At 41.6% G+C, this 14,489-nt stretch overlaps 1 protein-coding gene across 1 annotated transcript in view; it reads right to left on the minus strand.

Moving 5' to 3' along the window:
* The window catches only part of TRPA1 (transient receptor potential cation channel subfamily A member 1), a 140,461-nt gene extending 127,840 nt beyond the window's left edge, over positions 1-12,621 (minus strand). Inside the window, exons 1-2 of the mRNA XM_082259330.1 lie at positions 12,287-12,621; positions 4,321-4,483 (exon numbers count right to left, since the gene is read on the minus strand). Coding sequence (XP_082115456.1) covers positions 4,321-4,483; positions 12,287-12,412 — 289 coding nt within the window. The 5' untranslated portion in view covers positions 12,413-12,621. The remainder of the gene's footprint in view (positions 1-4,320; positions 4,484-12,286) is intronic.
* Between the last annotated feature and the right edge of the window lie 1,868 nt (positions 12,622-14,489).

Here is a 14,489-nt window from a genome sequence, read left to right on the forward strand (position 1 = left end):
TTCATGACTATATTATACACCATTTCTTTTTATACCATAGTTCCATCTGGGTATGAACACATCTATATGCTTCCGTTTTACTGTTTTCTTTTTCTTTGTCTTTCTTTTTTCTTTTTCTTGTTTTTTTCTTTTTTCCCCCTTTTTTTTTCCCTTTGTTTTTTTCCCTTCGTTTTTCTTTTTTCTTTTCTCCCTTTACTTTGTTTTTGTTCGTTTTTTGGCTTCTACCAGCTGTCTTTTTATATTATCATTACTGTTTTTTCCTTATTTTTATTGAAAGCTTTTTCGCATATGCATTTATAGAACTTTTTTGCTATGCGTTTTTGGACAAAAGGTGAAGCAAAAACAAACATACAATTCCTGCTGGGCTGTTTGTGTGCCCTTAATTGGGATTTAGTATCTGCAGCTGTGTGGGCTCAATCAAGCACATTCTGGGAGGTACATGTTATTTGAAATGCCTTTTCCTCTATATATAGCAGTGTCTTGTATTGTACAGCATGGTTACTACTAAGCGGAAGACTCCGTGAAACGCGTCAACCGCCGTGCTCCCCTTTTCCCCCCCATGTCTCCGACTGTTTTGGTTTCATCTTGGATGATTTTATCTTTTTGCCTGCAAAATAAATTTGGATTTTAACTTTTTGCATCTTCAACCGGTTGTGCGGCTTTTTGTGCTCTTCTATTTGCTGCTATCAGGACTGCGGATCCGTGCCTGCACCTGGGTTGGATGTGTTTGGAACTATCCCCTCACTTGAGCGGTTCTTTTCCCTCTTGACCATTTGTTGTGAATGAACTGACCTGACACCGGGCGGAAGGGCGGGGGGAGCGGCCGCTAATAGATACAACTATGTGAGCCTTCACTTCCCTGTCAGGCATGTATCTCCGCTGACAGGGAAGTGAAGGCTCACATAGTTATATCTATTAGCGGCCGCTCCCCCCGCCCTCCTGCCCGGAGTGTCAGTTAATTCATGTACATCGTGCCGCTGACAGGGAATTGAAGAGAAGTTAAGGCTCACATAGTGACAGCTATTAGCGGCCGCTCGCCCGCCCTCCCTCCCGCCCGGTGTGTCACTTCATTCATGTACAGATCGTAGTAGTAGTGACATCACCGGGAGGCGGGCGGCCGGCCAGAGGCGGGACTTTTGAATAATGGACACCGTGACCGGAGGAGCTGAGTGAGTAGGAGAGGGACGCTGAGGCTGATGCGGGGGGGGGGGGTGAAGGCTGAGGCAGCTTACCATTGGTATTAGTATTAATTATGCAGCATGAAGGGTTAATGTATTGTCACTGCTGGTCACTGATGAATTAGTGACTGACCAGTGGCAGTTAATTAACCCCTTTGTGCTGCATTAGTGCAACCAGTATCGGTGCAACCAGTGTTAATTAACACTGATACTGGTTGCACTAATGCAGCACAAAGGGGTTAATTAACTGCCACTGGTTGGTCACTAATGCATCAGTGACCAGCAGTGGCAATACATTAACCCCCTCATGCTGCATAATACAAATACCATTGGTAATTAAATTAACCTATTGCCAACCCGTCACAATACCTATACTGTGACAGGGTGGCAGCGACAGGTGTACATCGCTGCCTGTTTTTGGTGTATGCCCCTGTTCTATCTATTTTAAAATTATTTGGGGGTTTCGGTTTCGGTTTTCGGCCAAGGGCATCCTGCATTTTTGGTTTCGGTTTCGTCCCAAAACTTTAATTTCGGTGCATCACTAAACTTGACCCTACCACTTGCTATCCTGCAAGCCCCTATTATCAAAAGAGCCATAAACCCCTATAGCCGGAATTGGACTACTATTATAAATATACAGATTTATTGTTGTTATTGGAGTTGTTCCTGTGCCCCTTTAATGCTGATTTCAAACGGAATCATCCTCTGGCAGGAAGTGGAAGATTGGGATTGTGGGAGCTGTAGTTTCTGGCAGAGAGCTGATCAATGTTTGTATAACTGAGGAAACTATCTTCCTAGGAGGCTAAAGGGGGAGCGGAGCATTATGGGAGAAGATATAAAACTATCTGCTCCACAGCCTGAAAACTCTCTTGCTCCTGGGATTCATTGTGTGCACATCAGCCTGCTGAGTGTGTGACTGACAGCAGCCTGCGGCCTAGTGCACAAGGTCTGACCCACTCGCAGAACTCAGCCTCAGCAGAGCGGATGCTGGTCATTGTACTGTGGATGCTTTCGCAGTATCGCTGACAGAGAGAGAGTGGAGGTCGGACGGACATCCTGAGGTGGCAGAGCACAGCCTGTTTATGGACACTGGAGCGTATGAAATCACATCGCCTGTTCCAGCCGGCCCTTATGGACAGACATCCAAGTGGAGAGAGGGTGCCTATGCTTGGCTCAGATCGCAAGTATAACATCTCATCTTTACACTGGCCGCAGACTTTGCAACATACATCAGCTCTCTTAGAATTACAATAAAACATCTGACCCTCTTGCTATTTTAAACCACAGTGGAAATTATTTATGAGCTTCAACTGCCTGTGTAGAACATAGCAAGGCCTTGCTAAAGTGAGGGACATTGATGCACAGTGGTTCTTAAAGGGGACACATTCTAGTTTATTGCCATATTGCTAAAAAGGGGACTGACAGTACCAATTAGCCTAGAGTTCTCTTTCAACTTATTGTGTTAGGAAATATTCATTACACTTTTAGGATATAGAACGTTATTTACAATACTGTTCCCTGATATTACAACTTACTGTTTTCTGTGTCAGTCTGGTTGAACTATAATGATTTAAGCAGGGGTTCAGCTGACTGACATAATTTCACTTGCTTGCTCACTGAGTAAAAGTCAAAACTCAATTGAACTGTGTCAGTGTAATTTTTAGATGTGTATACACAATGTCTGAACCTAGAGTGTCAGGTGGGCTGGACAGTTTACAGGGTCACAATAGTGCCCATTAACCAGCAACTCCAAAGGGGGTAGTGCTACACCCCATTTAAGGAGCAAGATGAAGTCTGCCAAATGAGAATGGGTTAGACTAAGCTCAACTTTTACAGGGTAACATAACCACTGCTTATGACTTTTTAATTTTCATTTCATTTTGATTTATTTGGTTTGCAAATGTTTTGAATTGGTTTACCCTATAAGTAACACATGGCCATTGCCCTAGACCCCAAAATCTGCAAGGTCCCATCAAGTATATATTTATTTTACACTATAAGGCCTCATGTACATTGCTACTTGTAAACTGACGTTTTGGAGCAGTTGGGCGTTTTTTTCAGCAGCCCCTGAACCCTCCTCTATGTTATCTTATCTGTCCATGTACACAGGGTCGTTTACAGTCATTTAGAGGCAGTTGAGTTCAGTGTAGTTTTTTGGAAAGCAATTGTTTGTATTCAGGATGTTCAGAACGTGTGTTTACCGGCGTTTCAAACACGACCGAACGCGACCAAACGCGATCACCCGCGTTTAGCTCTTGCGTTTTTCCATTTTAAAGGGGAATGATTTTTTGACCTCTAAAAACGTATCTGAGCGCAAACGCCCGCTAAACGCGGCTACAAACGTGACACAACAGACGTTTTAAACGTCCTTTACATAGCTGTTAAATTCCAGCGTTCAAAGGACTTTTTAAAACGTCCCGTGTACATGTAGCCTAACCGGACAAAGGGCTTCAAAGTATAATCATAATCAGAATACTTAAATAATCCCAAAGGGAAATTATTGATTGCAAACCTGCCGTGGCCATGGTGATTTATAGAAAAGTATTTTTTTTCTGCAGCCATCAGTGTAGACTCCTTGGCGAGCTAATCATCTGTGTTAAGGACTGAAGAGTCCATGATCACAAGCTTGGCAGCCTGAAGTCATCAAAAAAACTGTTCCAGGCAGAACTTTCATACAAATTCTGCTATGACTGGTTGCTGGTCCACATCATCTCGCTAGCAGATAATTACCAAGATCATGAAGGATTCACTGCACAACCATTAAAACAGGATTGCCAAAATGTATATGGAATCATTACACAACTGGATTGTAGAAAACATCTTTCTTAGTTCATTAAATGGCGCAGGTGCATTTCATACACACCACTGCTTTTTTAAATAGTCTTGTAAGTGTGAAATACATAAGAGCTGTATCCTGTGCCATTTAATAGCCAAAGAAAGAAGTTTTCCACAATGCAGTTCTGCAATTAATTCCTCTCATTTTTGACAAGCCCATGTTATCTTACAAAGACTGTAGGGCTTATCATTTTATTTCTTCAAGTATAAATGTATCAACTGACACCATAGGCTAGCAGTTTTGTATTATGTTATGGATAATACACACATTACTTTCTCCCTTTTACCACCCAGAGTGATATTTTACCTTCATCGGTTCCCTCGTTGACTATCATGAACACAATTTCCAAGTGTCCATGTTTTGCAGCATAATGTAGTGGAGTGGCCTCGATATCATCTTTGGCCGTCAGACATGATGGGTTCTTTAGGACAAAACTCCGCACACGACACACATGACCCTCCTTAACGAGCTGCAATAAAATAACAATGCCAGTTAACCCACTGCCCATTAGTATTTAGGATATAACAATACAGTACCATTTATCAACATCTAATAAAAGCGTTCTTTTATTTGAAATACAAAGCTGATTCTGTCTCTACACCAATCTTTCTCAACCAGGATACCATGAAACTTGAGGTTTTCTGCTGAGGTTGCTACGGGTGCCTTCAGGAGTGAGTGGTGATCACCAATGTATGGGCTAACTTCTAACTTTTTTTTTTTTTAATCATTTCAAGTGTATTGTTGAAATTAATTTTGTTGTATAAAATAGGGTTTTTAAAATGATTACCTTCCCTTGGGTCAAATACCCAAGAATGTCAATTTTTTTAGTTTTTATATAAACTTTTCTGCACCCTTTTGATTATGCCAATGTTGAGTTATAATCTTTTCATTTTAATCTTATAATTTTTTTGCAGGAGTTCCCTGAGACCTGAAAATTTCCACACGAGAAAGGAAACAGCATTAGACGATATTAATAAACAGAGATTGGATATTCATTTCTGATTTGGTGACCATCCCACACCTATGGCACCCTCACACAGCTCCGGCCAGCTTTTCCCCAACTATATCATTGATCAGACAGATTATTGCTAGTGATTGCCACACAGAAAATCCACCATTCACATGGTCATCATGGACATGGTCTATCCTTTGCATAGAGATTTCACAGCAAACGGTGTTTGTGTTGAAGTCTGCTGAGCTCTTTGATAGAGAAAGTCACATTCTACTGACCTCTTATAAAGGACCTACAGTATCTGTGAAAAATTCAAGTTTAGGACAAATTATGGTAACATGTGCTCAACTGCAGAAGACAATCTTTAAAATTGTTTTATAACAATAATTTTCATTGGAGTCTGACATCCAGATTTCCAACCCTGGTGCTATTGACATCTGCTCAGCTTAAAGAGGTTGTAAACCCTTTTTTTTTTTTCTTTTTGACCCTGCAAGAGAAACCCATAATGAGCTAGTATGCATCGCATACTAGCTCATTATGAAATACTTACCTTAGAACGAGCCCCCACCGTGCCGCCCGCTTAGCTGGATGACGGGCGACATGTACAGTCGCCCATCTTCCGGGATCGCGGCATCTGGCCATCTGATTGGCCGGAGCTGCGGTGACGTCACTCCCGCGCACGCGTTTCGGGAGCCGACAGTCACGGCACGGGGCTCTGAAGAAACGGCACCAGCGGCCGTTCCTTCAGAGCGCATGCGCCAGTGACGTCACTGGATGCATCTAAGGTAAATATCTTCTAAACGGTATATGTTTAGGAGATATTTACAGTACCTATAGGTAAGCCTTATTATAGGCTTACCTATAGATACAAGTGTCAGAGGAGGGTTTACTTCCTCTTTAACCGCTACATCTTGGGAAAGTCACATAATTTCTAATTGCAGTTGGACATCAAACCATTGCCTAAAAATCTTGCAAGAACTTATGAGACGTTGAACCTTTTAAGAAGTATCAGAAGAGCGGTACAATTACATCTAAGCATGTGTATTCATCACTGGACGCTATTGCTTCTACCATGTGTTCTCACTGCCATAGCATCATTATGCAGATTAGTCATGTTGCAGATACTTTACTGTACTGCATTCTTGGTGGGTCCAGTTTGAACATAGGGAAAGAACAAGCTAGCTTTCAATTTTGAATTAGTCAATATGGCTCCAATGATTGAGCATTGCAACTGGGTTTGAGAAGGGGAGCTTCATGTAGGACAAAGATCAGATGTATAGAATTTCTGGACACATAGGGATTGATTTACTATAAATGGGGAGTGCAAATTTGGTGCAGCTGTGCATGGTAGCCGATCAGCTTCTAACTTCAGTTTGTTCAATTAAGCTTCGACAAAAAAAAAAAAAAAACTGAAAGCTGATTCTGCAGTCTCCAGTTTTAGTAAATCAACCTCATAGTATTAGGGATTGCATATCAATGTATAAAAATATAAATACTGAACATCATTGATATATAAGGCAAGGGGGGTAGGAGTGCTGGTTCTTATTTAAAGTAGGTGTTATATCAAGCTGGTCATAGATTGAGGACATTTTTCAGATATGCAGCCATAATCAGACCACCAACAGTTGTGTTTGGGGGTAATAAAATCATAAAGAGAGAAAGTGCACTGGCCCTGTACATTACAAACATATTAAAGCACAGGCATAAAACTATCCATTGATTCATTTGAGGATGGAGATGCAACAAGGTCCTGTCCATAGGATGTGATGGATGGTTATATGCCTGAAGAGAGAAAGAACTTTCTCTGTTTATGATTTTAGTAGAGTTTCAAGATTTCCCAGATCTGAGGAGAGCTGCAAGACCATGAACTATTTTATGACATCACACAAACCTGATTAGTGAATGAGAAGAATATCTAACTCTGTGCCTAACCAATAGAAAATAATAAGGTTCTCATGGCGTAGTATCTCACATTAAAATTGTTTAATGATTAAAAATGCACTTACTACATCACAGTAGAAAAAAGCCTTTAGTGTAAGGAATCGCGGTTTTCAAGGGATGGGAACGCCGCTTCCGCGTTCCATCTGCGTTCCACCTTGACCGGAAGTTCCTCTAGGTTACAATCTCACGTACTGACGCGTTTCGTCAGCACGTCGCTGGCGTCATCAGGGGTCATGTTCTAGGAAGACTGCCCACAAGGTTTAGGAGGGTGTCTATGGGAATGTTTTACCATTCTTCCAGAAGCGCATTTGTGAGGTCAGGCACTGATGTGGATGAGAAGGCCTGGCTTGCATTCTCTGCTCTAATTCATCCCAAAGGTGTTCGATCGGGTTGAGGTCAGGACTCTGTACAGGCCAGTCAAGTTCCTCCACCCCAAACTCGCTCATCCATGTCTTTATGGACCTTGCTTTGTGCACTTGTCCGAATCATTTGGTAGAGGGGAACTCTGGTTATTCAGAGGTTGGGCTTGGCCCTTTAGTTCCAGTGAATGCAACTCCTAAGGTGTCAGCATACCAAGACATTTTGGACAATTTCATGCTCCTAAGTGTGTGGAAACAGTTTGGGGCTGGCCCCTTCCTGTTCCTGTTCCAACATGACTGTGCACCAGTGCACAAAGCAGGGTCCATGAAGATGTGGATGAGCGAGTTTGGGGTAGAGGAACTTGACTGGCCTGCACAGAGTCCTGACCTCAACCAGATAGAAAACTTTTGGGATAATAAAGAGTGGAGACTGCGAGTCAGGCCTTCTCGTCCACATAAGTGCCTAACTTCACAAATAGAAGAATGGTCAAAGATTCACATAGACAAACCTTGTGAACAGCCTTCCCAGAAGAGTTGAAGCTGTTATAAATGCAAAAGATGGGCCAACTCAATAATGAACCCCATGGGCTAAGACTGGAATGCCTTTAATGTTCATGTGCGTGTAAAAGCAGGTTTCCCAAAACTTTTGGTAATATAATGTATATAAGGTTGATAATGCAGAACAGAATAGAGGTATTTTCTATGGTGTTTAAAATGTTTTTACCAGTGACAACCAATCAAAAATTTCACTGATCAGACCTCAGTAAACTAAAATTGATTCGGTACACTTTCAGCATCTCCAATGCCTGATCATTTTTGACCAGGTAAAGACCTGCCTATTCTAGTTACAGAAATGTTCTTTCTATCATTGCTGTGTCTTATGTGCCTTACATTTTTGTTTATAATAAGCCTACCCTAGCTACCACATGGAAATAGAAGCAAAACACAAAGGGAACCCCCAATACCAAGGAATTCCCCAGAGGTTTTAGTTTTATTTAGAAATCTCATTAGCGTCTCATTTCCAGGCTTGTCCGCCTGCAGCAAGAACAAAATGTGTTTGCTGTGATTCATACTGGAACGCATTCAAAAGTCTCTGGAAACTGGAAGAAGCATGACGATGCCAAATGCAGACGTGATATCAAGTAGGCACTTCTGTAGTGTGATACCAGAGGTCAGAATGTGTGTCCAATTGCACTAACTGTGATAACATAAGGCACAGCAATGATAGAAAGAACATTTCTGCAACTAGAATAGGCAGGTCTTTACCTGGTCAAAATGATCTAAGAGGAAAAAACAGACAAGAAAACTGTATTCAGTTACTACCCTTTCTTTCTAATGCACAGGTGTCAAACACAAGGCCCGCGGGCCGAATGCAGCCCCCCAGGTTATTTCATGTGGCCCTCGCACCCCTCCTGCAGCTGCGGCACCCCCCTTGTCTCTGCCCCCACCTTGTCTCAGTAGTCAGCAGCAGAGAGGACAGAACTCCTTTGCCAGATCCTGCACTCCTCTGTGCAGCTTTAGAAAGGCTGCCCCCCCCCTCCCAGCAGTCCACAGAAGAGAGGAGGGCAGAACTCCCCCTACAGATCCTGCACCTCTGTGTGCAGCCACAACACCACCTTGCCCCTGCCTCCCCTGGATTTAGCATTTAGCAGACTCTGGAAGCTGACTCCAGCCCTCCTCTGGTTCTCCTCCAGACCCTGCACTTTCTTCTTCCCAGATCCACCTGCATCTTCTTCCTGGCAGCAGCACAAGGTGAGGGGGTGCAATGAGATGTAAGGAAGGGTGGGTGACTCTTGACTTCTGATGATGGGGGGGGCTCTTGACATCTCATGTAAGGGTGTAAGGAGGCGTGGGGTGCTCTGAACATCTAATCTTACAGATAGAATCATATTGTAAAGCGCTGCACAAACTATTGGCGCTATGTAAATCCTGTATAAGAATAACTGGCCCTTTGAGGGCAACCATAATGCTGATGCGGCCTGCGATGAAATTAAGTTTGACACCCCTGTTCTAATGTTTTATGGCTATTTAATGTCCAAAGCTGGACATTTTCAGTCACTCACGCGTTCAACTGAACACCAGAGAGAGAGAGAGAGATTGAGCAAGAATCAAAACGGGAAAGGAACTTTCTTGAAAGTGATGGTATATGTTTATTTTTTCCACTGCAATCAATCGAAAAAAATCCAATCCAATTTCTTTGCAGTCAACCAAAACCACCCTTTTATTTCTTTGATTGTTTTGTGATTTCAACACAAACTGGAATAGAAATTTTGATCATTCTAATAAATTAAGTGTATGACCAGTTTCAAGCCCAACTGAACCCTCAAGAGTTTTTAGTGTAATACAGTTACGCTGTAAATTCAGTAACATAGCTGTACTTCTTGTAATGTTTTTTTACACAACTACTTGCTGCAGCATGGGTTAAAATACACTGTACTGCAGTACTCTGGAGAGTTGGACCGCAGTTCTTTTGCACTTATCCATGGGCTGGCTCTCCTGCCTCCAAACAGTGCATCAATCAGCAGCACTACTCAGGGACCAAAAGTGCTGTTGATTTGGGCACTGTTTGGGAAGGAAAGGGGTGGAATGGCAGACCACCAACGAGCCGGGCCACTGCTTAGTATTAGAGAGTAACAGTCTGACATTCCAGAGTACTGCAGTACAGACTATTTTAACTAGTGATCGACCGATATCGGTTTTTCGTTGCCGATACAGATACTGATATTTTGGCCAATGCATGTTTTTTCTTCACAGGTACTCTTGTGGAGGGATCTGGGGGTCTAAAAAGACCCCAAAACCCTCATCTGCACTTAAAAGCATTCAAAATGCCAAGTTTGGCTGTTTCGAATGTTGTCATTTTTTTATATCTGGCGCCAGTCATGACATCACTTCCGGGTTTTTGCATGGAGACCCGATCAGAGCCGAATGCGGCTTTGATCGGGTCTTCGGCAGCCGTGCAGGCTGGTTGCCCGGGAAGGAGGCGGGAGGGGGGGCGTCCCCACCCGTTCCTTGTAATGACAGCCGAGTGGCTTCTCTACAAGTGGCTTCATTACAAGACAGCCGACTGTCAGCTATGGACGCCGGTACCGGGGTGATGCCTTTAGCTGCAGGCATCACTCCGGTACAGCAATTTCCAGAAATATTGGCAATATCGGTAACCTCAGGGGCTGATTCCGATACATCGGGGAAAGTGTATATCAGCCCTCAATATATCGAATTTGCCGATAATCGGTCGATCCCTAATTTTAACCCTTGCTGCACTGCATAGTTGTTAAAAAAAATTGTAAAAAAGAACAGATTTGTACTGCATATCCACTGGTCGAGCCCCTAACTGTAAATATACACCATGATTTTGACCTAAAATACTGGGGTTTTGCCTGCAGCTAGATGCCAAAACCCTGGTATCTTTCTTTTCCTTAGGCCGTCGGCTTTCAAATAAAAGTGATTCCAGCAGCAGATTTGCCACAGGATCACTTTTTCAAGTGGTGGTATAGATGTCGCCCCCTCACGCCACTTCCAGTTGGTTCCCAGGCTTACCTTACCAATCAGCGAGCCCGGGAACCATCCGGTGTCGGCTGTATTTTTGCAAAGAGATGAGTGATGGCAAGATGGCCATTGCTCATCTTTACGCCTTTGGAGGACCGGAGTCATGTCAACCTCACTTCCGGTTCTTGAGCAATGTAAACATGTTTTTTTTTTTCTTAAAGCAAAGGATAAAAGAATATTTTTTTTTGATCATTTGCTTTTAAGGGTGGTGAAGAGATTTGGGGTCTTTTAGACCCCCAGATTTCTCTATAAAGAGGACCTGTCATGCTCTATTGCTATTGCAAAGGATGTTTAAGTTTCTTTGCCATAGCAAAAAAAGTGATCAAAATTTATTTTTTAAAGGGACAGTGTAAAACTGTGAGAAATATAATAAAATAAATAATAATAAAAAATTGAAAAAGCTCCCCTGTACCCACGTGCTGCAGCCTGGGTGAATTAAAGTAAAAAATCTTAAGGCCCCTTAAGCCTTACCGAACAGGTAAGCAAAAAATACAAAAAAAAAGTATCATTATAACTAAATATGTTTTTGCATTTCAGATAGAGTAAGGGTATAACCGCTGTCAGTATTTTTGTCACCTGCATCCCTGTTTTGGAAAGTTTTCCTTCACTTTCTGTCCCATAGCCAAAACCAGAAGTGAAAGAAAATCCCTCCAAATTGACGGAATCCCTGGTTGTCACCAGGGTCACTAGAGCTAGTGTCCCCTTTGGAAGATTTACCCTTCATTCCTGTTCTGGTGACAACCCAAAATGTGGGATTTTCTTTCACTTTCACTCTTGGTGAGGACAAACAGGAGAAATAGAGAGAGTGAATCTCCCTAAGCCTATTTTCACACTGAAGCCGTTTTTCGAAATTTTAAACCGACATTTCAGTCCAACTTCAGGAGCGATTTCACAGACATCTGTGCGGGTTCCTGCACCCCAAAGTTACCAAAAGTGGTGCAAAAACTAGTTTTGAAAATGGTGTGGTGCCGCAAAGTCGGCGTCACGCCAATTCGGATGGTGCAATTGCCGGCAATTGGCTTTGATTTGACATGCAATTTGACATGTCAAATCTCATGTCAAATTGGACCAATGTGAACGTGGGCTTATGGAGGTTCAGGTAGCACTATCCAAAACAAAAAGTTTTGTTCTATTTAGTTATACTTTAAGGCATTCTATCACCAACTCTTTCTCTCAATACTGTAAAACAATCCTAACTGTTGAACTGGCAGGAATTTTTTACTGGTAAGATGCTAGTTTTGGTTGTATAGTGTTGAACATTAATTGTTCTATGGGTAGCGCAATATTTCTGCTGTTTAAAGCTGCAATCTATATTTCAGTTTTTTATATTCAAGCATTTTGCAGCTGCACAGTCATCCCAAAATCTTTTGCACACGTGTGCAAATATTGCCAGATTACTTTGTTAATCCACTACAACATTGCAAGTCCTTGTTCCACCCCAGAGCAGTATAAACACATACGCGTGCCTACATACCTTAAATATACGCTGAGGATCTTCTTGCATTGAGGTGCAGCTGTCAGTGCGTAGGATGACCCCCTCATATGGCATTTCTTCCTTCTCTCCAGCAGTAGAGAACATTCGTCTTATTGACTTCTTCATGTTGTACGGTGGAGTCCAAACTGGACAAAGCTCTTTTCTTCTTCCTGCAAGGTGACAGAGAGACTCAGAATTGTGACACGCGTCCAGCACTCTCCCTGGGACTAACACCAATTTATTTATACATTCCTTTGTATTCCAGGACTTCACCTCCAACTTCTGAGACCTGAGGAGGCAGCCAAGAGGAAATCACAGAATGCTGCAATCTCAGCCATGTGCTTTCTGTTTGCAATAACAGCTATTGTACATAATGTATGATAATGTAATGGGAGGTGGCGTTGGAGAAACACCCACTGCACTTTTCTCCCCCTTGATGACAAGGAGTAGAGAATGAAGGAGAAGAGAGAAGGAGCCAGTCAGCAAAGCTGCTTGTGAAGCAAGTACAGACAAGATGTGTGCTGCAATGAGGCGTTCAATGCTGTTCTTATAATGTTCTTATAATGTCTCCATGCTGACATACGTGAAGCAAGAGCACAGAGTTGTTAAGCAGAGCAGCGATGATCTTTCACTTTTTTTAAGTTTGTGCTGCCATTGCTGAATAACTATCAATGGTAAACTATCAGTTTTGCTGCTTTCAATTTTATAGTGGACCAGAACTCAAGATATATAGAATACCATTGACTACGATTCACGTCTTCTGCACGTATCCAAGCTAATATATTTTGATAACCTGATAATGGTTCTGCCTTAATTATCACAGATTTGCTTTTGTTATCAACATGTTCTTACAATGGTATAACCTTTGCATACATATATGGAACATCTGGATGATACAGGCTACACATACTTGTTCTTTAGGGCCCCTTTCACGTGGGGTGGATCTGTTTTGACAAACTCTGCTGGGTGTGCTTAACCTTCCTGGCGGTATGATTGTTTCTGATTTTAGGTGCTGAAAGCGGTACAATTACTTTGCTAGTAATTCTTAAGGACGAGCAGCCCAAACCAACTATTTATATATGATTTTTTTTTACTGTGCGTTCTTCTTTATAACATCTCAGGTATGAAAAAGTTTGAAGCACAAAATCATAAATTATAATATAATAAATAACTATAAATAAGTTAAAGTATATATATACACATATAAATATATATATATATATATATATATATATATATATATATATATACACATACATATATATATATATATATATATATACACACACATATATATATATATATATACTGTATATATATATATATATATATATATATATATATATGTATATATATATATGTATATATATATATATATATGTATATATATATATATTTGTGTGTGTGTATACATATATAAATAGATATACGTGTAAATCTATATATATCTATATATAAATATATATATATATCTATATATATATATAGATATATATATATATACATATAAAATACAATAAAACTGCAGGAAAGGGCACTGGGGGGCAAACTAATGTCAATTTATGTTATTTTGTAATGTAATCCAATAGGATTACAATATATCAGTGTGTTTTTGTGTTCTACTATTTGAATTTGCCGCCGGTTCCACCCCCCTGCGAGCGTCACGTCGCAGGAGACACAAGTCGGGGCTCACAGCATCGGGCGGAAGATCCGGCCGCCACATGCTGCAGGGACACATCGCGGGATCCCAGGGACAAGGTAAGTAACCTCTACCAGGATCCAGCGATGCTACCTGGCGGTACCCCGAGTGTGGCTTAGGGTTTACGCAAATGGCACTTAAATTCCACCCCGAGCCACACTCGGGAATACCGCTAAGGAGGTTAATATAAGTGGGTACTAATATTTATAGGTAAAGTTGATCCAGGGAATATCTGACTGCCTCTCGGGGATCAGGAAGGATTTTTTTTTTCCCCTGCTGTAGCAAATTGGATCACGCTTTGCTGGGTTTTTTCGCCTTCCTCTGGATCAACTGTGGGAATAGGATTGTGTATATGGGATTGTATGGTTGGGTTTTCATTACTGTTTTTTTTTTTTTTTTTTATTAGTTGAGCCAGATGGACAGTGTCTTTTTCAAGCTAACTAACTATGTAACTATGTAACTATATGCTTGCTCAGCAGGGATCGCTCCGTTGATGCTGAGCAG

Source organism: Pelophylax lessonae (genome assembly GCF_965119305.1).
Source record: "Pelophylax lessonae genome assembly, chromosome: 5".
NCBI lineage: Eukaryota > Metazoa > Chordata > Amphibia > Anura > Ranidae > Pelophylax > Pelophylax lessonae.